This window comes from Glycine max, chromosome 5 (genome assembly GCF_000004515.6).
Source record: "Glycine max cultivar Williams 82 chromosome 5, Glycine_max_v4.0, whole genome shotgun sequence".
Classification (NCBI taxonomy): Eukaryota; Viridiplantae; Streptophyta; class Magnoliopsida; order Fabales; family Fabaceae; genus Glycine; species Glycine max.
This window is the reverse complement of record NC_038241.2, coordinates 35,570,870-35,593,405: the sequence shown is the minus strand read 5'-3', so window position 1 is coordinate 35,593,405 and position 22,536 is coordinate 35,570,870. Positions and strand designations below refer to the sequence as shown.

The following is a 22,536-nucleotide window of genomic DNA, read 5'->3' as shown; positions in this document are numbered from 1 at the left end:
ACATTTTACTCACCACTGGCATTTGAATAAATTGACGAGAATGATAGAGAAACTTTGGCAAGTTTGGCAAGGAGACAAATGGCATCTTAAGCACTAAGGAAAGAAAGGAAATGACGCCACAAAATTAAATTTTACAAATTTAAAATGATTTAATAACATTAGACTTTTTACCAGAAGAAAATTACATGTACATTTAAAAAAATTATTTAGGTAAATTTATACGTTACAAGAGATGTTTAAAATCAGCCATAATGACACATTTTTATTTAGGATATACTAGTAAATAATTTGAATAAAACCCTATATTAATTCATATATTTTAAAAGGTATGTGTTTAAATTCATCTAGTGTGAAATAAATCAATTTAAATATACTTATAATCTTTAAAGTTTCATAATTTTATGATTAATTATGTAGACAACTTAAATAAAAATGATTACCATTATAATTTATCAACATTTTTTTTAGTATTTTCTTATAAAATCTACATATTTTTTTACATTTTTTTGTTTACAAAATACTTTCAACTTATTCTCAATTATATTTTGATGTTTAAATAAAATTATTTTCATGTTATATTAATATTTTATATTTCAACAATTGTTTGTTACTCAGAATAACTTTATATATACATTAACTGGATATATAACTAAAAGTCTAAAACATCAAGGTTGGGTACGCCATGGTTGCTCCCTGAACACACGTACGTATACTCGTGTTGGCAATATATAGTCAATACTATCCTCATGTAATTGGATAAGACTTAGCATGCATGTGCTTGTTATACATGGCTTCATAGGTAATTACTAGTCATGTTCATGCAGTTCCTCTAAGCTTTCATTTGTACTTAGATATCCCTCAATTGGGTGTGGGTACGTATTTTGTTCCACCACCTAACAGGGTCGCTTTTCTCATAGTGCTGGAGTATATTACACGTCCCTAACAAAAAGTAAAATAATTCACCTATTATTTCACTCGTTTAATTTCTTAAACAAAATATCACATTAGCTACATTATTCATACTTTCAAGATGACAAAGATTTAGTTGCTTTTGGCATATTAATTGCACGCATGTTATCAGCGATTGATGAAACTTAATTATAGGTAATATAACACGCTGTCACGTTAGATAGACAAGAATCTGTTTGAACAAACACTGATATGCTAGTTTGGCTGCAACTTTGTGCACGAGGATTAACCAATTCTGTATAGTTCATCATTTTGCATGATATGAAATTTGATTTGCTCCGATGGATTTTGTATAACTCTTCAGTCTTGGTTTGTGGGGTATTCTTTTCTGCTTTGAAGACTACATGTATCACACTTTGATACTGGACTTTATCGTGAAGACCATTTTGCTTATATATAAATATATCGAAGGATTAATTGCTTTTTTTCATATGTGTGTGTGTGACTCATTCTCGTTATGTGACTTGCGTTTCTCACGAGGCAAGAAAGTGATATACATTTTGACCGACTGAAAACAAAAACACATGTGGCCATGCAGCAGCTTAACGAGGAAGTCAGTCAAAAAAGCATGAAAACGAAAGCGGTAATAGTAAGAAGAAACTTAAGGAAGAAAATTAACAAATGTCGAGAAGGGTACACTGGTGGAGAGTATATAAGACGTGGGAGTATAGTACACTCTCCAAGCCCATGAGCAAAGAAAGTAGGAAAAAGTTTTTTTTTTTTGGTACATAGGAAAAGGTTTTCTTACACTACAAACTTTAATTTTAAGAAAATGTATTTGGGACGAGTAAAGAAAATATAAATAATTAATATAATATATATGCATTGAATACAGTCAAATAATATAATTAAAGAAAGTATATATAGATACAAATCACAACACATTTTTTTTAACATGTCTTTTACTACATTAATAATTCTTATTGTTTCGTCATATCTCACATGCTTATTTAAATTTCATTCCTTTGCTAATTATATAATTCAGGAAATGTGAGCCACGATCTATAATTAGAAAATGTTATAAATTTTAAAAATAATAATTTAAAAGATACGACTGGTGTGTTGAAGAAGTTTTTTTATATTACTTTTTATAAGATACGACTGGTGTGTTGAAGAAGTTTTTTTATATTACTTTTTAAAAGATACGCAATGAGATAATGAAAAATAGTAGTATTCGTTTCACATTACTTTTTTCTGTAAAATGTCAAATCACTTGATAATGATACGGAACGAGTGTGTTGAAGAAGTTTTTTTCAATAATTAATGCATAAGGGTTCCATGATCTATAGTATGAGAAAATATATAGACCATTCCTGTTAACATCAATATACCCTAACTCCAGATTTCTCCTTCTTACTCCTAAAATTTTGATTGAATTCAGTCTCGTAGCACCATCAACAATTGCTAAGTTGCTCTCAAGTGAGGAATTTGAAAATTTCTATGCATGGTTTTTGGTTGTGTCGGTCTCATCTTGAAGCAACATATAGGAAAGTCATAGCTAGTACTAAAGGGACTTTATTGATTGGGTTTTGAAAACTGCTCTTTATCTAAAGAGCAGTACATATGGCTGTGCATGGATCGAAAAGGTGGGGTGTGAAATGGGTTGCTGAAAGGGTTCTTCTGGTAGCTTTTTTTCTTCTTGTTTCAGTCTATGTTGCTTCTTCTCATCAAAACACAGAACAGAAACCAGTCTCATCACCATCCAATGATACGAAAGGGGTTGATACTAATGGCCATCATGCTAATGGTTTTTACAAACACACTTGGCCGGTGAGTGTTCAATTCACTTTACAAATTTATATACCTCATGGGTCAATTTCATGTACTTCAATAGTAATAAGAATTTCTAGGGCCAAACATGTGGATTAGTGTTTTGTATATTAAGGACGTTGAATTGGGATTAATTACCTTGTAATGCTTCTGTTTTTTGGTTGTAGGAGATGAAATTTGGGTGGAAAATAATAGTGGGCAGCATAATTGGATTCCTAGGGTCAGCATTTGGGACTGTGGGAGGTGTTGGTGGGGGTGGCATCTTTGTGCCTATGCTTACCCTCATTATTGGATTCGATGCAAGATCAGCAACAGCAATATCAAAATGTAAGAACTAGTACTATTTTTCTCCATTAATCCTCTCTTATTTGTTAAAAAATAGCATTTTGGGTTTATGAGATGCAATGATGCATGGCATATGCGCGGTTGTACAATTAGAAAAATTAGTCATTTGCATGTTTTGATGTGCGTGTACCATTAAAAAAATTAGTCATTTGGAGGTAAATAATTTTTATTTTATTTTTTAAAATTTTGTAAAATTTTCCAAAATAATCTAGCATGCACTTTGATATTTCGGAGCTGTCTTCTCAAGTATGAATGAATGCATAATTTTTTTGGAACATATTGTTGATCAATAACACCTCATTTTGTTAGTTATAATTCTTTATTCTTTATTCCTAAATGTAACTACTAATAAGTTTATTACTGAATCTCTACGTACAAATATAATAATAAAATATCCCATCTACTCAAGTTTGAGACTTTATAGACGTGTACATAATTAAGTGACGTATTTTAAACTCGGTCATGACTTCCTCTCTAAGGTAGGCTTATATGAGGATTTCCGATTTAAACCAGGCTTACGTGGGCCCGTAGGTCAATATATTCTGCTAAGGAAACCCTACTTCTTTGGCTAGTTCTTCTCTAATCATTTCAAGAATAAATTTTGTTCAATTCTAAAACCCTTGGTCACCACTCAAGTGGATCAAATTTGGCCACTCCTTCGCATGCTTTTCTCTCATCGAGGATGCATGCACGTTCATGTTTCCTAACTTCTATAACGAACTATTGTAGTTTAGAACGTGCAAACTATATTTGCTTCTCAGCCTAAGTATCTCCAAGAAAACTATCATCGATCAATATAAGATCATGAAGCGTAACTATTTTTATGGTCTATAGACATGAAAACATCTTTCCATATATGTTTGCCTATTAGGTGTGGCGACAAAAATTAATATCAAATGAAAACAATTACTACACCATCCTGCTTGGAATTGCCAATCAACATAAATAAGAAGTGCTCACACTTTTCAAGTTGAATGCTTGAGAGACTATGAATTGTTTCTTGGAAAGCAGACCTCAAAAAGAAGTATCCATGTCTTTCATGCTTAAAGGTTGAGGGATGATGAACCGTTCAGCCTTAAAGGTTGATCTCAATAGAAATGCTTACATCTTTCAAATCTAATGTTTGAAGATCTATGAATGAGAGGTTGACCTCAATAAAAAAATGTTCATGTCTTTCAAGCTCAATGCTTGAAAAGATATGAATTGTCTAATAAGGTCATGCCTTTAAGGCTTAAAGCTTGCGGAAATGTAGATTATTCGACTTAGGAGGTCAACCTAAATAAGATGTATGTCCACATCTTTTAAGCTTGATACTTCACTTATAGATGTGATATTTTATATTTTAAATTATTTTTTATTATGTTTATTATATATCTCATTATTTATTTAATACTTTTACTAAAGAAAGAAAATAAAAGACTAAAATCGAAAAGCAATCCAATCCAAACATTTTAGATGGATTGAATTTAATTTTAAACCAATTTTTTTCCCAAATTGGTTGGATAATGAATTAAGAAAATTAAAGTAATATTAGATGGAATGATATTTTTTTTTTAAAGTGATTCAATCTAATTTGTAAACACCTCTACTTCATAGGATTGGACGGACACGACCAATGGAGAGGCCTTCATAAAAAAATTAGCCACATTAGAGTAATAATAAATTATATTTGAGCGAGTACGCTGTAAGAAAAGAGCCTGCCCATTTTGGTGAAAATCCCTAATAACAAAGATTAAAGTGTATTATTGTCTTATTAAACAACTTATGACAAACGGAAGGTAAAATGATAATTTACTGTATGTGGTACGTGGTATTGGGTGTATCTTCGTTCCAAATTTCCTCCATGTAAAGACTACATTTGACATCGACAAAATAATAATGTTTGATTTAACCGTATTGAAAGAAAACTTTGCATTATTAACTCGAACATTAAATAAAGCATAAAAAATCAATATCTCCAATTTTTTAAATCAAGAAATTATAAATATTCAAATATTAAGAAAGAGGTCAATACATATTAAACACATATCATAATTATTCAAACACTTAATAATCCTAAACATACATCAAATAATGTTAATTAAATAAAAGAATTAAACCATAAATAGTAAATCATATTTTAAAAAAGTAGTCAGTCCACGAACCAAACTTGTTCAACTCGCAAGTCAAATGAACCATAAGCTTGTATTTAAATGGACCGGGATTTTAATTGGTCCAAATATGCTTGATCTGCACGTTAAACGGATCATCTAGAGACCGGAACTCATATACCCCTCTACTTATAAACGACTCCAGTCAAGTTAATTAGAAAATAACTGAAAGGCAACTGTTACAAGCAGTCAAACTCTCCAATTACCACATCTTCAGCATTCTTGTTAGTAGTTTTTGACATAACTTATCTTAAGCCTTTTTTTATCCGGAATCAAAGATGATATTAAAATAGCATGTTTGATCAATTGACTTAGATTGTTTAATAGTTTATTTTAAGTTTGATTGCATTTTATTAATAATATTCATCTTTTGTATTATTTTTTAAAAAAAATAACACCCATTTGCCACTAAAAAAGTATAGGATGGTAAGTTGAAAAGGTACAAAATTACAATGAAATAAGAAGTAATATATCCTCTACAAAAATGACTCGATTAATGCATTAGGTCATGAAGATCGAACCAGAGAAACCTATCTCAAGGATGCTTCTATTTTACATTACATGAATAAATTTCTTCATACAAAAAAAAAAAAAGGTTAAACATCATTGTGCTCTCCCGACTTGGTCAGTGTAAGTGTTTTTTTTTTCTTACTGTCATCAGTGTATATATTAAATATCAAAATCAAACGAAAAAGGACCAAATCCCCTTTGTAAACCTGTACTAAAAAAAAACATATTTGCTTTGCGAGTGTGGTAAGTTTTAAGCTTGTTCTGACCACGGTTAATCGTATTGGATACAATATGAGCATGTTGTCAATTTTGAATTATCCATGCATCAATGTACTTCTTTGTGTAGGGAAGTCGCACATTGTTGCCTTAATTCTTAGGGTATAACTTATATATCTGGTGGACAACTTTAGTGTCAATTAATTTTAAGATGAAATTTAACACTTTGGAACCTTGTATGGATGAAATATGTATTTTTCTGTTTGTTTGGTGAAGGCATGATTACCGGTGGAGCAGGAGCAACTGTTTTCTACAATTTGAAGCAGAGGCACCCAACTCTTGACATGCCTGTGATTGACTATGATCTAGCACTTCTTTTTCAACCAATGTTGATGCTTGGAATCAGTGTTGGAGTTGCTTTCAATGTGATTTTTCCTGACTGGATGCTAACGGCTTTGTTAATAATAGTTTTCATAGGTATGGAATGCTTAAAAATTGAATCTGTGCTCTATTTCTTTTTTCTTTACTTGCCTATCATTTGACGTAGTTTGAATGTGAAACAGGCCTTTCAGTCAATGCATTCTTTAAGGGTGTCAAAACATGGAAAAAAGAAACCATTATTAAGAAGGTAAAGGTTGCTTAAACATAGCTCACCCTTTATATTAAACTTTGAATTAATACACACTTTAGTCCCTGCACACAGGCTGTTGTTGCTTTGATCGTTGAAAGATTTAATCAATATAAATGGTCACCAAAAGTGTCAATTTGTTAACAAGTTTATCCTATTTAGTACTTATAAACAATTACGTGATCCCTTAAAGGGCTAGTTTATAAAGACATACACTTTTAAGGACCAAAGCAACAAAATATGTCACTCTCAAGACTAAATTGTACATTATCTCAATTTCTTTTTTTGCATTTTGATGCTTTGATTTAATGCATCTGTTATCATTCCAGGAAGCTAGGCAGAATGTACGGTTAAATTGTAAGTGGTTTGATATTATTTCTGTTCTAGCCTTCTGCATCTGTTCTTCTAGCTACTAGTTAACATAGATAGCATTATCAAGCATGTCATGCTAATAATTAGTCTAATCAGATACAGAAAGAACCGGTAATGCTGCACATCCTCAAACAGAAGAGACGGTCAATGAAAGCCATACAAATACCAACCAATCAAGGAAAAAAGTAGTAAAAAATGCAGACAGTTGCTGCTAGTGTTTCCATTTCCAACACCTATTCTTTCTGATGAAATCTAAAACTGTTCTGCAGGTTTCTGTTATTGAAAACATTTACTGGAAGGAACTTGGAATTCTTGTATCTGTCTGGATCTTGATACTTGCATTACAGATAGGAAAAGTTAATGTCTAACTCTTTTTTTTTTTTTTCATTGTTGGTACATTTTTTCCCCTTATCTGTTTTTTTAGTACATATGTTTTTCATTTTGTTGTATGATAATATATGCCTTTGTTTTGAAACAGAATTACACTACAAATTGCTCTGCGTTATATTGGATAATGAATCTACTACAGGTACACACTAATATAGTATTCAATAGCTAGAAACCAAAGTTTTCTTCTTATACTTTTCACTCTCCTACTTAATCAAGCCAATATGGCCTAATGAAATCTAGTGTTGAGCATTAAGAGTTTGATTTGGTCTTAACTTCAAATCAGGTTTTAGAACCAAAGAACCACATATGTAACATCAATTTTTTTATAGGCTTACAATATCCATTATCATGATGATTATTCTCATTTTGTTCCCTTGTGTTTCAGGTCCCTATCACTGTAGGAACAACTTTTTATGAAGCCGTGCTTCTATACAAAGGTCAGAGAGTGATAGCATCAAAGGGTGATCAACAAACACGTTGGCGTGTACAACAATTGATTCTATATTGCTCGTGTGGCATAATTGCTGGCATAATTGGTGGCTTGCTTGGCCTTGGTGGAGGATTCATCTTGGGGCCACTTTTCATTGGACTAGGAATTCATCCTCAGGTACGTAATTAAGTTTGATCATTCTCTTTTAATAATGTTGGTCCACTTGGAATTCACTCTGATCATCTAGGAATTTTCTACGAAGGTGTCAAGTGCTACTTCCACTTTTGCGATGACATTTTCTGCATCTATGTCTGTTGTGGAATATTATCTTCTCAAGCGTTTCCCTATTCCTTATGGTAAGTATGGATGAACGAACATAAATTAAATGACCTAAAAAGTATTTGAGAGGAGGAGTAATTTAACTATTTTATCACGTACATAATTAGACGATTATGATCAACTAATTGGTTAGGAAAAAGCATAAATAGCATAGAAGTGACAAAGTATAGGTGACACTGTTATCTAATAATAATATTGGTTGACTACCAATACTAGCTAACAAAAAAATAATAATTTGTGTCCTTTAAGATTCCATTTTTAGTTTTAAGTATGAAATAAATCATATTAAAAAAAATCACCTTTAGTAATACTAAATGCATATTAAGCTCTAAAAAATAATTATTTTTGTTCCTATTTATAAGAAATAAAATTATATTATAAGTTATTTCTTATAAAAAGGAACGTAAAACTCTTTTAAAGTTCTAACATAGTATTTTTTGCTTGTTGAAATTTATTAAAAATTATAAGAATCTCATTTTTATTAATACTCAATATTAATTAGTAGTTGTTCGAAAGAATATGTTTGGAAATGTTTTACTAGACTTTCTTTTAACTAAAAGTAGAAAATTACTTCCTAATTTGGACTTTTTAACGTTGAATCTTTGATTATCTTGCAGCTCTTTACTTTGTAGCTGTAGCCACTGCTGCTGCACTGGTTGGGCAGCATTTGGTGAGAAAGGTTATTGCTATACTGGGGAGAACGTCTCTGATCATCTTCATCCTCGCACTCACAGTTTTTGTGAGCGGAATTTCACTAGGCAAGTGCCATTTGCAGAAGATTCTTTTGGATTCTTCCTTTTTGAGAGGAGTATTAGCTAGTGGCTGGTGCTTAGCCACACATCTTATTTTATTAAAATATAAAAATAAAAATCAACTTGTGGTGATTTAAGTTGTAGTGAATTAAAGATATGAATAAATATATGAATGAATTGAGATGGAATCAATTGGAATATACTGATAGGATAAAAAGTGTTTACACTATCATCTAACAATGAATTGCCATAAAAAAAAAAACAATTTAACCGGTTATAGTGAATACACTGCATTTTAAATTAAACGAATAGTGAGCATATATATTTAATTACTTGCTTACTTTAAAAAACTACTTAGGGGAAAATTTATTTACGAATATGCATTCACATTCCAAGTAATAGATTACAAATTTACAATGACTTAACTCTTTTTTATTATTTCAAATTACAGGTGGAGTAGGCATAGCAAAACTGATTGAAAAGAAGGTGCAGATGAAGTTTGAGAACCTTTGCTCGTACAGGGTTAGAAATTAAAGATGGAGATGTGTAGTTTCTAAGTGCAGTTTTGTGCTTTCAGAGGTTGTATTAAGAAATGTATCTTTTTTCTTAACCGGAATTAGTTTACCTGATTGATTATTCAGTAAAATTCTATGACTATTTTAAAGCTGCATTAACATTTAAGCTTAAATTATAATTCACACACGTTTATATATGAGTTTTGATATCTATGACTATTCAGTAAAATTCTATGACTATTTTACAAATATACTATGTTTGTGTAAAACGTTTTTAGGATTCACAAATCAATTGTTTTGATATCGATTATATTCTGCAATACTAATTTTTAAATAAATTCACACACGTTTTTTTTAAACTTCATATATGAGTTCTGCATTTAATTAAATGAAATGAGTTGTCAAGAATATTCAAAAAGAGGCCGGCTACGGACATTGATCAATAAACATAAAAATATATTTTTTAATTCCTCTATATTTAAATATTTAATCTTCAAATATTTATATAAATTTGATATATATTAAACATTAAAACATTCGGTTTTGGATCCACCACAAACCGTAGTAGTGCTTGTGGCTTATATGAAGCACTTATTAGTTTATAGGCCAAAGTAGTGGGATTACACTGTCCACAAACAGCCAAAAAAGCATGTGTAATTGTACAAGAGATAAAAGATGAGATAAACCAATAAACCAATAAACCAATAAACACAAAGAATAAAGACAATGCATGTTATCAATACTACTCTGACCTTGTACCTAAACTTCGATTGAATTTAAATAATATTATCAGCCATTACCGAACAGCCTCTGGTTTCCTATTTGAAGTGAACATTTTTTAAAATTTCTATATATATTTGTCATGGTCTCATTTTGAAGCAGAGCATAGGAACATATCTTAGTTCTAAAAGGACTAGGATTTTCAATTTAGAAAACTGCTCTGTATCTATCTGAAGAGACAAATGGCTGTGCATGTACCGAGAAGGTGGGATGTGAAATGGGTTGCTGGAAAGGCTCTTATTGCTTTTCTTCTTCTTGTTTCAGTCTCAGCTACTTCTTCTCATCAAAATACAGACAACAAAACAACTTCACCATCCAATGGAACTATAGGGGTTGATTATCATGCTAAAGCATTTTACAAGCACCACTGGCCGGTAAGAGTGTTCACTTCACAAATATATGATCACAACAGATTTTATAAAAAAATTATGTTTTCATATACTTTTGTGTCAATTTCAAATAACCACAATAGTAATAAAAATTTCCAGGGCCATGCATGTGATGTATATGATTTCTAAGAAGTGACCTTATATATTAGACATATAATTTTTTAATGAAATTACGTCTCTTTTATTTTATATGATATATATTTGCACTTCAAATACTTGTATATAAGGGTACTTATCTATTATTTTATCTCAGGTTTATAAAATGTCAAAATCGATACTGCATGTGGATTAGTGTTTGTATTAAGCACGTTGAATTGGAATTAACTTTGTAATGCTTTTTTTTTTTTGGTTCTCTACAGAGTATGAAATTTGGCTGGAGAATAATAGTAGGCGCCATAGTTGGATTTTTAGGATCAGCATTTGGGACCGTGGGAGGTGTTGGTGGGGGTGGCATCTTTGTGCCTATGCTTACCCTTATTGTTGGATTCGATCAAAAGTCAGCAACAGCTATATCAAAATGTAAGAACTTTGCTTCTTTTTTTTTTCTTTTCTATTTTCTATTTCCTCTCTTCTGATACAAATTAATAGCATTTGGGATGTGTTAAGTTACGAGATCTGCAATAATTCCGTACACGGTGGTATGTATTGGATATTGACACCAAACATGTGGGAGTGGTACTAGGTTGCTTTCCTTGTCTCACTCTCTGCCAAAGTTTTAATGAAGCATATTGTTTGGATTTATATTATTAATTAGTGTTGCTTTAGACCTTACCACTATCTTCCGATGTATGAATGCATACATATTTTGCAATATTTTAATTAATCTTAAAAAGAAAAGAAAAAATGTATCACATGAAATACGAGCATGACCACTTCTTGATGATGCACAATACTTCAAAACATTGTTAAAAAATAATCATGAATTATAAAGACATTTTGTAATAATTTTATTTAACATGATAACATATTAATTTGTACCCATATAATTTATTTTAAAATATAATTATAAATGTTTTTTTTAGTTTCTTACATCTAAAGTTAATTTATGAAATATATATAAATAATTAATTTTTAAGCTAACATATTCAATACGAATATCAGGTTGGCATTACCTTGGCATGACCATAACTAACACATGTTCAGTAAAGCTGATGTAAAAAATTAGATTGATTTTTTTTTTTTATCATCGTAGCATTGTTACCAAATATTCATTAATTTTTATGATGATTAACCTTTATTGAAAAATTTAATTGAACATCTTTAGTATGCTATTTCCTCTCAATATTTTTTCATCTACAAAATTTTAAACTCAAGATCTTATTTAAAAAAACTTAATTCAATATCACTTACACCAACAATTTAATGATAGAAAAATGGGTTGATTAAAGAGTCAACTTGTGACAAACCTAAGTTTTTTCATATATAAAACACTCATATTTTATATAACATAATAAGTATAATATTTTATATGTTTTTGACGTTATTCCTTAATTAAAATTAAATAATTACTTTGTTATTAAAATTAAAACTTTATCTTGATTACCCATTCACTAAAATTAGACATCAGTTATTAGTAAAACTTTAATTTTGGTTAGAGAAGAACGTTACAGACATACAGTACCTAAAATATTATCCAGGACTCTTGAGCTCTCCACCTCAAAATGAGAATGTGCTAAATATCAAATCCAACTGAAAGGGACAATCTTATTTGCTTTGTACTTTTGGCAATTTTTAAGCTTAATTGTTTTGATTATTATTCTTTTGAACCTTATATGGATGAAATTTATATGCTTGTTTGTTTGGTGAAGGCATGATTACGGGTGGAGCAACAGCAACCGTGTTCTACAACTTGAGGCAAAGACACCCCACCCTTGATTTGCCTGTGATTGACTATGACTTAGCACTTCTTTTCCAACCAATGTTGATGCTTGGAATCAGTATTGGAGTTGCTTTCAATGTCATCTTTCCTGAGTGGATGCTAACAGTTTTGCTAATAATATTTTTCGTTGGTAATAATTGCTTAAAATTTAAAATTTGTGGTATTATTTTCTCAATTTCTTTCATTTGCTTATCCTTTGATGTCATCTGAATGTTAAACAGGGATTTCAGTTAAATCCTTCTTTAAGGGTGTTGATACATGGAAGAAAGAAACCATTATGAAGAAGGTTGCTTAAACATGACTCCTCTTTTGTATATTAAGTTTCTTCTTTAAGTTTTGCATTGCGGTGCTTTTTTTTAATGCATTCCCCTGTTATAATTCCAGGAAGCTAAGAAGAATTCACGGATTGATGGTAAATGTTTCGATATTATTTCTACTCTAGCCTTCTGATTAGAGATAGTAGTGTTTATCAAACATGTCATGCTAATTTTCAATCTAATCAGATATTGGAAGTCCTGAAGATGATGCACATTATATTCAAACAGGAGACCCCGCTAAAGACGATACTAATCAATCAAGAAAAAAAGTATAACAAAACACAAACTGTTGTTGCTTCTGTACATGTCTAACTTCTATTCTTTATAATAAAATCTAAAACTGTGATGCAGGTTTCTATCATTGAGAATATTCGTTGGAAGGAACTTGGACTTCTTTTCGCTGGCTGGATCATGATACTAGCATTAGAGATTGGAAAAGTTGGTATCACATGAGTTCTACTCACAATTTGAGTTTTTCTTTTTCTATGCATTGGTCAACATAATACGATGATTAACATATGCCTCTCTTATGAAACAGAAACACACCACAACTTGCTCACGGTTATTTTGGCTATTGAACCTACTTCAGGTATAAACCACTACAGGAGAATTTAATTTATGAAAACTATAGTAGTTGTCATCTTATACATTTTTCACTCTCCATCTCAAGCTAAAATGACTTAATTGTTGAGTGTTGAGTAACTAAGAGCTAAGGGTTTCATATATTTTGGGTTCTAGGACTAATGAACAATCAACATCATTACCATGGTCATTATATTATTTATTTTCAGGTCCCCATAGCTGTAGGAATGAGTTCATATGAGGCTGTGCGTCTATACAAAGGGAAGAGAATCATAGCATCGAAGGGAGATCAACAAACACATTGGTGTGTGTTGCAGTTAGTCCTATTCTGCGCTTGTGGCACACTTGCTGGCATGATTGCTGGTTTGCTAGGCCTTGGTGGAGGATTCATCTTAGGACCCCTATTCCTTGGACTTGGAATTCCTCCTCAGGTACCTTCTTTTTGCCATTAAGTCTATGGAGAATTTAATTGAAAGCAACTCTAATTTTGGAATTTTCCATAAAGGTTGCAAGTGCTACATCCACTTTGGTAATGGCATTTTCTGCATCTATGGCAGTGGTGGAATATTACCTTCTCAAACGTTTCCCCGTTCCTTATGGTAAGTATGAACGAATGGACCTAACTGAAGGAATTAACATGTGAGAGGTAGGCTGGTTCGGTAAAAAAACCAAACCTAACCATTTTAATTTGGTTCTAAAATCTTAATTGGCGAACTGTTTTGTTGAACTGGTTCGGAAATTGCTTTTAAAGAACCAGCTCAAAACTGAACTAGTTTCGACTGGTTTCAAACTATTTTTTACTGTTTTAGAAATCAGCTGATCAAATTAAACCTGTTTTAGAAATCAAATTAGTTCGAATCAAATTTATTTTAAAAAAGTCCAGTTTATTTTTACTGGACCGGTTCAGTTTGAACCGGTTTATCTTGCACACCCTTAGTGAGAGGATGAGTAATTTTACAATGCTCCTAGAGCATATTGATAATATAATAGAGGATATTAATTAACTAATTAATAGGTTAAGGAAGCCATAACTTGCTATTATCATATGGAACTTTAATGTTCAACTTTGGATATCATCTTGCAGCTCTTTACTTCGTAGCCATAGCCACTGCTGCTGCACTTGTTGGGCAGCATTTGGTGAGAAAGGCGATTGCCATATTGGGGAGAGCATCTGTGATCATTTTCATCCTAACCCTCACACTTAGTGTTAGTGCAGTTTTATTAGGTAAGTATCATCTTTTGGAGCACCGTTTTGTGGACATTCTCTTTGATATTTTTTATTTTTGTCAGGTTATTACTTACTTATTAGTACTACCCATGGTAAATGTTGAGCTTGGCTACTGTTTACCAACATTTCATATTTTATTAAATATAAATACTAAAATAGCTTGTACAAACTATGATATTAATTACTAGTTATCAAAATATATTGTTACTCACAAAAAAAAAAGTTAGCTAGTGAAAAGTTTTGATTGGATTTGTAAATATGATTTTAAATAAAAGAAACATTAAATGAATTTTTCTTTAAAGCAAATAAAGGTATATTTATTAATATAATTTTTAGAGAGTTAATATTACATTCGTGTGCTAAATTTTTTTGTGTTAACAATAGTCATACATTATGAATGAAATTAGTTTTTGATTGAATAGATTGAAAGATAACTGTGGTGATCTTTGACACAAAATAAAAAAAAATTATAAATAATTTTTATTTGTTCTCTTTAAAGATTAATTCACATTAAATAAGTTTTGTATTTACATTGGCTGTTGCAATTTTTCATTTGGATGGCTTTTTTTTTCCAACTCACAGGTGGAGTAGGTATTGCACACATGATTCAAAAGATTGAAAATAAAGAGTACATGGGATTTGGAGACCTTTGCACGTACAGAAAATAAACATTAGAGAAATGTTCTGGGGACATTCCAAATCTCAACTATATCTAGAGAGATGAAAAGTAGAAGTGATAATAAATGTAATAAATGATAGGATATGATAAGAAGAGAAAGATGAAAAGAAATTGAGAATGTCAAATGAATGTTTACAATGTTATATTATAATGTTTATATATCAAGTTCTAAAGTTCATGATGCGTGGTATTTAAGAGCTGGTCTCTTTACATAACAATTTAGTTTTGTGTTGTCTGGGTTTGTATATATATTAATACAGCTTACCTATTATTTTAATAATATTAGAAAAACAAGTTTACCTGTGCGATTATTCTCCATCAGTTTACGACTATCTCAAAGTTGAAATAACCTTTTTAATATTAAAACATTAACCGTTTTCATATAAATGATATTTTGCAATACAAATTTTTAAATTAAATTCAGAGTTCTCGGTAAATTAATAATTTCAAATATATTATGCCGTGTTTGTTTAAATGAAACAATTGGTATTATATATTCCTCAGAAAGCACTTCGAGTGTCAAACTCTAGAATTAATTCTTCTTCTTACTACAACCCTTTTATGATGATTCACATGATGTTTATTAGAAGCCATAACTTCCACTAGTTACGTAGCTTCCTCTACAACTTTTGTGTTCATGGTGCCATTAGAGGCCTCCAACCATTGTAGAAAATATGCATTTGTTACGTACTAATCATTAAAAGTGTCGTTTGGACACCATCCCAACAGATCGATTTTGAATCTCTCCCAAGCATTTAAAGATTCACCATCTTTTTGTCTAAAGCCAATGATTTCTTTTCTTGCATTTAAATATTTAGCTATACATTGATTTCAATTCATATTCCTCCTAAGTAGTGATAGTCCCTCTTACATTGGCCCTATCGATATCTCATAAAGAGAATAGGAACCTCACTTAACATTACGTCATTAGATGCTCCATTTATCCGAATGGCGAAACAAATCCTATTAAAAATGTAATTTCGCCAATTAAAAATGCTATTGCAATTTTAAAATAGTCATAATTTTTTACAGGAATAATCACACAGCTAATAAATTGCTTTTTATTAAAAAAAAAAAAAAAGACAAGTTCTTTAATATACACATCCCGACAATATATTCATTAGAATGGGCCTAATAGTTAAGGGTTAAAGCATATACACGAGAACTTAGATTTGATCCGTTGGTATTACATACAAAACTATAAGTAAAGAGCCCTGGCCTTAAATATTAGGCATCATGAACTTTATTCTTTAACCTTGTACGTGCAAAGGTTTCCAAACCCCATGTACTCCTTATTTTCAATCCTTTTGATCATGTTTGCAACGCCTACTCCACCTGTAATTGGAAAGAATAAAAAAAATAAGCGGTCGAAATAAATACTTGCAAAATCCAATATAGACATAAAGCACATTTAAATTAAACTTGTCTTAATTTTTTTATATAAATTTGTCTTAAAGTTTTTGTGGTACATAAACTTGTTTTACAAAAAGGTTCAGGCAAAACTTTGAATTTGATTCTTATAAAAAGATTTAAAAAGAGTAAAGAATTGTTATTCTCAACCACTTTTTTTTTATATAAAAAAAAGAGTTTAAATTTTACAACAAACTTTTAAAATTGAAAATAAAAACAAAAAACTAAAACTAGTTCTGATTTTCGAAAATTTTAAAACTTAAAACTAAAAACCAACCTAATATTAATTATCCAAGTTTTTTACTTGAAATATAAAAACAGCAAGCTATATTTTAATATTTTATATGTAATAAAATATGACATGTAGGTAAACAATATATTAGCCCATATTTGCCACAGATCCTAGTAATCTCACAAAATTAAAGAATACCAGAAGAATGTCCACAAAGCAGTACACTATTAAGTCTTACCTAGTAAAACTGCACTAACACAAAGTGTGAGGGTTAGGATGAAAATGATCACAGATGCTCTCCCCAACATGGCAATAACCTTTCTCACCAAATGCTGCCCAACAAGTGCAGCAGCAGTGGCTACAGCTACAAAGTAAAGAGCTGCAAGATCATCCAAATCATCAAAAAGTCCATAATATATTGCTTCCTTAATTAACCTATTAATTAGTCAATAAACATCCTCTATTACACTATGCACATGCTCTTGGAGCTTGGCAAAATTACTCATCCTCTAGCATATTAATTGTTAATTCCTCAAGTAATGTCTATGTGTCCATACTTACCATAAGAAATTGGGAAACGTTTGAGAAGGTAATATTCCACCACTGCGATAGATGCAGAAAATGCCATTGCCAAAATGGATGTTGCACTAGCCACCTTTGTGGAAAAAAATCCCCAATTAGAGTGGTTTCCATGCAAAATCTACATAATGAGACTTTATGGAAAAAAAGAAGAATGAAAGGTACCTGAGGAGGGATTCCTAGTCCAAGGAAGAGGGGTGCCAAGATGAATCCTCCACCAAGGCCTAACAAGCCTGCAATCGTGCCGGCAAGTATGCCACAAGCACAAAATACAATTAACTGCAACACTCGCCAATGTGTTTGTTGATCTCCCTTTGATGCTATGATTCTCTGCCCTTTGTATAGACGCATAGCCTGGTATGAACTCATTCCTACAGCTATGGGGACCTGAAAGTAAATAAATAAAATAGTCACCATGATAATGACATTGATGGTTAATTGGTACTAGAAGACTAGAACCATAAAATATATGAACCTCTTAGCTCTTAGGTATTCAAACACTTAACAATGAGGTCATTTTAGCTTGATTAAGATGGAGAGTGAAAAAATTATAAGCTAACAACTATGGTTTCCAGAAATTGAATTCTTCTATACTAGTTTATACCTGCAGTAGATTGATTACCCAATATACTCCAGAGCAAGTTGTTGTGTAATTCTGTTCCAAAATAAAGGCATATATTATCATCATATATATTATGTTGACCAATGATCACAAATGCAAGAAATCGATCAAAAACTCAAATTTACCAACTTTTCCAATCTCTAATGCAAGTATCATGATCCAGACCGCGAAAAGAAGTCCAAGTTCCTTCCAATGAACATTGTCAATGACAGAAACCTGCATGATACTTTTAGACTTAATTTTTCTTTTTTTGAATAATACCTTTAGACTTCATTAGAAAAAATAGATGTTGGGTACATAAATGAAAGCAGCAACTGTTTGTATTTTATATTACTTTTTTCCTTGATTGATTGGTATTGTCCTTGACCGGGTCTATTGTTTTAATATAATGTGCATCATCTTCAGGATTCCCAATATCTGATTAGATTGAAAATTAGCATGACATTTTGTATAAACACTGTATCTCTATACAAAAGGTTAGAATTGAGATAATATCAAATCACTTACCATCGTGGCGGATCTAAAATTTCTTTACAGTGGGGAACAAAAAAATAGTTTGATGTTTTTTCAGACAAAAAATAATATAACTTTTATTAAAAGGGTATTAGATAAATTGGAAATAATAAAAGTTAAAAGGATAAAATTAGTATTAATTTTTTTTATCTTTTATAATTTTTTATATTCATTTTCTTAAAAAATATTTTTTGGAGGCAACATCTATTTTTTATGGGGCAAAAATATATTTATTTAATTTATTCAAGTAAAAAAAATTACTTTGTAAGGATAATTGCCTTGTTGCTATACATGTGGATCCACCCCTGCCATCAGTCAGTGAATTCTTGCTAGCTTCCTGGAATTATAACATGCATTCATCAAACCAAAGCACCAAAATGCATAACTTAAAAGAAATTTAATATACATAAAAAGAGTCATGTTTAAGCTACCTTCATCATAAGGGTTTCTTGTTTCCATGTGTCAACACCCTTAAAGAAGGATTTGACCGAAATGCCTGTTTCACACTCAAATTACATTAAAGGATAGACAATGAAAGGAAATAGTGCTAAAACTGACTGAATTTTTTTAACTTTTAAGCAATTCTTACCGGTGAAAGATATTATTAACAAAGTTGTTAACATCCAGTCAGGAAAAATCACATTGAAAGAAACACCAATACTGATTCCAAGCATCAACATTGGTTGGAAAAGAAGTGCTAAGTCATAGTCAATCACAGGCAAATCAAGGGTGGGGTGTCTCTGCCTCAAATTGTAGAAAACAGTTGCTGTTGCTCCACCCGTAATCATGCCTTCACCAAACAAACAAACAGAAACATACATACTTCATCATTATAAGGTTCAAAAGAATAATAGTTAAAACAATTAAGCTTAAAAATTGCCACAAATACAAAGCAAATAATAAAAAAAAATATGGGGGATTTTGTCCTTTTCATGTGATTTAAAACCCCTTTGACAGAGAGCTCAAGAGTCCTGGATAATTCATGGGAAAATTTAATCGATTCCTTTCTCTGCATCAGAATTTGACTGGTCATATCTTAACTAACGCCCATGTCAAGGTCATGTTAATATAATTTTTTTTGTCACCATGATATTAATATGGAGTATTATTATGCTTATTACATCTTTAGTAAATTTTTTTCCTCAATCACATTTTTTATTCATAAGACTCAAATTTGATACTAAACTCAAGACCATTTAAACCAATAATTTCTTGATCAATGTAATATTTTATGTAGAATGTGCTCACTTAAACATTATATATAAATAACTAATAAATTAATTTTAAACGTAACAAACTAAAATTAAAAAAAATAGAATCATATTTTAGAACAAAACTATATCAGTGCAAATATATTAGTATTATGTTATATAAAAAATATTAAATGTCTTGTAAATTTATTATATTTTTTAAAAGAAATTTAAAGTATTAAATATTAATGTATTATAGATCATGAAGTGATTTTGCATTTTGATATTGTTATATATCATCGATTTTCTTTTTTATCAAATTATACATCATCGATTTGTAACGGCAGAAGAGAGAAAATAAGGGAACAATGCTGCTTCTTACATTTTGATATTGCTATTGCAGATTTTGCATCAAATCCAATAATGAGGGTGAGCATAGGCACAAAGATGCCACCCCCACCAACACCTCCCACATTCCCAAATGCTGATCCTAGGAATCCAACTATGGTGCCCACTATTATTTTCCAGCCATATTTCATGCTCTGCAGAAAACATTATTACAAAGTTATATCCCAATTCAACGTTCTTAACATAACATACAGATCACAGGTTTAATTCCCACGACTAACAAAACTAACCTTCTAACATTTTGGCGATAAGAAAAAAAAAACATTGTTAATTATTATTGTGGTTATTTTAAATTTACACAAAAGTATATGAAAACATCATGCGAATGCGATCATATATAGTATATTTGTGAAGGTAAGATTCTCACCGGCCAAGTGTGTTGGTAAAATACTTTAGCATGATAACCGGTGCCAACCCCTGTGATCTCATTGGATTCTGAGGTTGTGTTCTTAGCGGAGACTGTAACAGGAAGAAGCAAAGCAATGATGAGAACCTTTCCAGCAACCCATTTCACATCCCACCTTTGTGATAGTACATGCATAGCCATTATGTCTCTTTAGATACAGAGAGCTGTTTCCAAAATTCAAAATCTTAGTCCTTTTAGTACTATGATGTTCCTATGCTTAATTTGCTCTTCAAATGAGCTATAGACCATAACAATTATATATAGAAATTTTCAAAATCTTCAATAAAATAGGAACCCAGAGTAGCTTCCCGGTAATTGTTAATGATGTTATTTGAATTCAATCAAAATTTAATTAGGTGCAAGAAAATAAATCTCGTGTCAGAATAGTATTGATTATAAGCATTGCCTCTATCACGTTTTTATCGGTCTCTCTCGTCTTTTATCTCTTGTACATTTAGGCATACTTTCTTGGCTATTTGTGGACGGGTACTCTCACTGCTACGGCCTAAGGTCTAATAATTAATTAGTGCATCAAATTGTAAAATCTGGTTTTAATAATTATAAAATATCTTATTTAGAATTGTATTATGATTTCTATATAGTATAGTTTTATTAGTATTTTTTTGTGATTACTACTGTTTTGACTTAATATAGGAATAGAATATAAATAAGAATTTGGACAAAATACCTTGAACTTTCATTAATTTTCAATTTGCTTTTGCAGAAAATATATGTGGACACACATATACATTTACCCCAAACAAACAAGACCCAATATCAGAACACAAGAAAGGGGTACCAGTAAATGGGCCCGGCCAACACACCCGAGAGGCCCAACAGAATAAAAACAAACTGAATATTGGCACAGGCTGGCCCCAGTTTGAAAACAAAGCATGTTGGGTAGGGGCAATTGTTTTCTGGCTGTTTCTTCCTGCACCTCCCAGTTGCTTCATGCACCCCTTTTAGACTTTCGGAATGATCAATCTAAAATGTAAAATTACATTTTGGAATGCAATATTTCTTTTTTTTGCTTCTAGAATGACCAATCCAAAAGATAGAAAACATTCTAAAAAGGATACAAGAAGCAACTTGGAGGTGCAGGAAGCAACAATCTTATTTTATGCACCTATTCTGAAATGTAAAATTACATTCTGCAATAGCCTTTCTAGAAGGTAAAAATTTATATTATGAAAAGACTATTTTGGTACATTCCAAAATAGGTGTTCAACAAGTTTAAAAAGGTGTAGGGAGCAACATTGGAGTTGAAGAAAGCAATTGCCTGACAATATCCATTAGTTTAGTTTTTAAGTTGGTATATTTTACTAACATTATCCATCAAAAATATTTCACTAACATCAAGGGACCAATTCGATGGGTTTTAAAGACCATCTCAATACAGGATCCTTGTTTATAAAAGTGTTTTGATGTGATAGGAGGAACCACTAAATACTCTTTAGCACCGGTGCTTCTATAAGCATCCGATCCTATTTAGGATTCTGCTCTAATGGGTAGATATTAAACAAGCACCAATTCTCGATTTTAAATATTGTGATGGATACCCAGTCATGGATGGCTTGATACTTGAAGAATTACTTATTATGATTTCTATTAATTAAGGGATTATTTATATAATTTTCTTACTCTAAGGATCTTCTAAGAGAGACAGAGAGAGTAATGCTTCTGGAAATAAATCGAGGATTCACTTGATAAATAATAAATAGAAATAATAAGGGAAATAGGGCTCAACACAGTCTTAGAATATGTCAGAACGATGAATCATGGCGAGCTGGGATGCAATACCACTTTAACGGTTTTTGAATTTTGATGCTTAGTTCAAGAATGATTCTCTTCATTCTAATACTCGTTTATTATTATTATTATTATTATTATTATTATTATTATTATTATTATTATTATTATTATTATTATTATTATA

The 22,536-nt window shown here is 31.0% G+C and overlaps 3 protein-coding genes across 3 annotated transcripts; 2 read left to right on the top strand and 1 right to left on the bottom strand.

Moving 5' to 3' along the window:
• Window positions 1–2,204: 2,204 nt before the first annotated feature.
• Window positions 2,205–9,531, top strand: LOC100819316 (sulfite exporter TauE/SafE family protein 3). The gene is made up of 12 exons (XM_006580135.4): window positions 2,205–2,739; window positions 2,907–3,066; window positions 6,237–6,437; window positions 6,524–6,588; window positions 6,918–6,945; window positions 7,057–7,145; window positions 7,230–7,316; window positions 7,439–7,489; window positions 7,736–7,957; window positions 8,043–8,136; window positions 8,737–8,877; window positions 9,323–9,531. Exons 1-12 carry the CDS (start codon window positions 2,533–2,535, stop codon window positions 9,403–9,405), a joined length of 1,428 nt encoding a protein of 475 aa, XP_006580198.1. The 5' UTR covers window positions 2,205–2,532; the 3' UTR covers window positions 9,406–9,531.
• A 730-nt stretch (window positions 9,532–10,261) lies between these two features.
• On the top strand, window positions 10,262–15,416 carry LOC100818778 (sulfite exporter TauE/SafE family protein 3). Its single transcript, XM_006580134.3, has 12 exons — window positions 10,262–10,540; window positions 10,915–11,074; window positions 12,364–12,564; window positions 12,656–12,720; window positions 12,819–12,846; window positions 12,938–13,020; window positions 13,103–13,189; window positions 13,290–13,340; window positions 13,543–13,764; window positions 13,839–13,932; window positions 14,418–14,558; window positions 15,144–15,416. Exons 1-12 carry the CDS (start codon window positions 10,349–10,351, stop codon window positions 15,227–15,229), a joined length of 1,410 nt encoding a protein of 469 aa, XP_006580197.1. The 5' UTR covers window positions 10,262–10,348; the 3' UTR covers window positions 15,230–15,416.
• A 752-nt stretch (window positions 15,417–16,168) lies between these two features.
• On the bottom strand, window positions 16,169–20,328 carry LOC100818240 (sulfite exporter TauE/SafE family protein 3). Its single transcript, XM_026128577.2, has 11 exons — window positions 20,169–20,328; window positions 19,186–19,386; window positions 19,028–19,092; window positions 18,888–18,933; window positions 18,418–18,500; window positions 18,213–18,299; window positions 18,066–18,116; window positions 17,627–17,848; window positions 17,444–17,537; window positions 17,121–17,261; window positions 16,169–16,575 (listed from the first exon to the last, which is right to left on the bottom strand). The coding sequence occupies exons 1-11, from the start codon at window positions 20,323–20,325 to the stop codon at window positions 16,484–16,486; spliced, it is 1,239 nt and encodes a 412-aa protein (XP_025984362.1). The 5' UTR covers window positions 20,326–20,328; the 3' UTR covers window positions 16,169–16,483.
• Window positions 20,329–22,536: the final 2,208 nt, after the last annotated feature.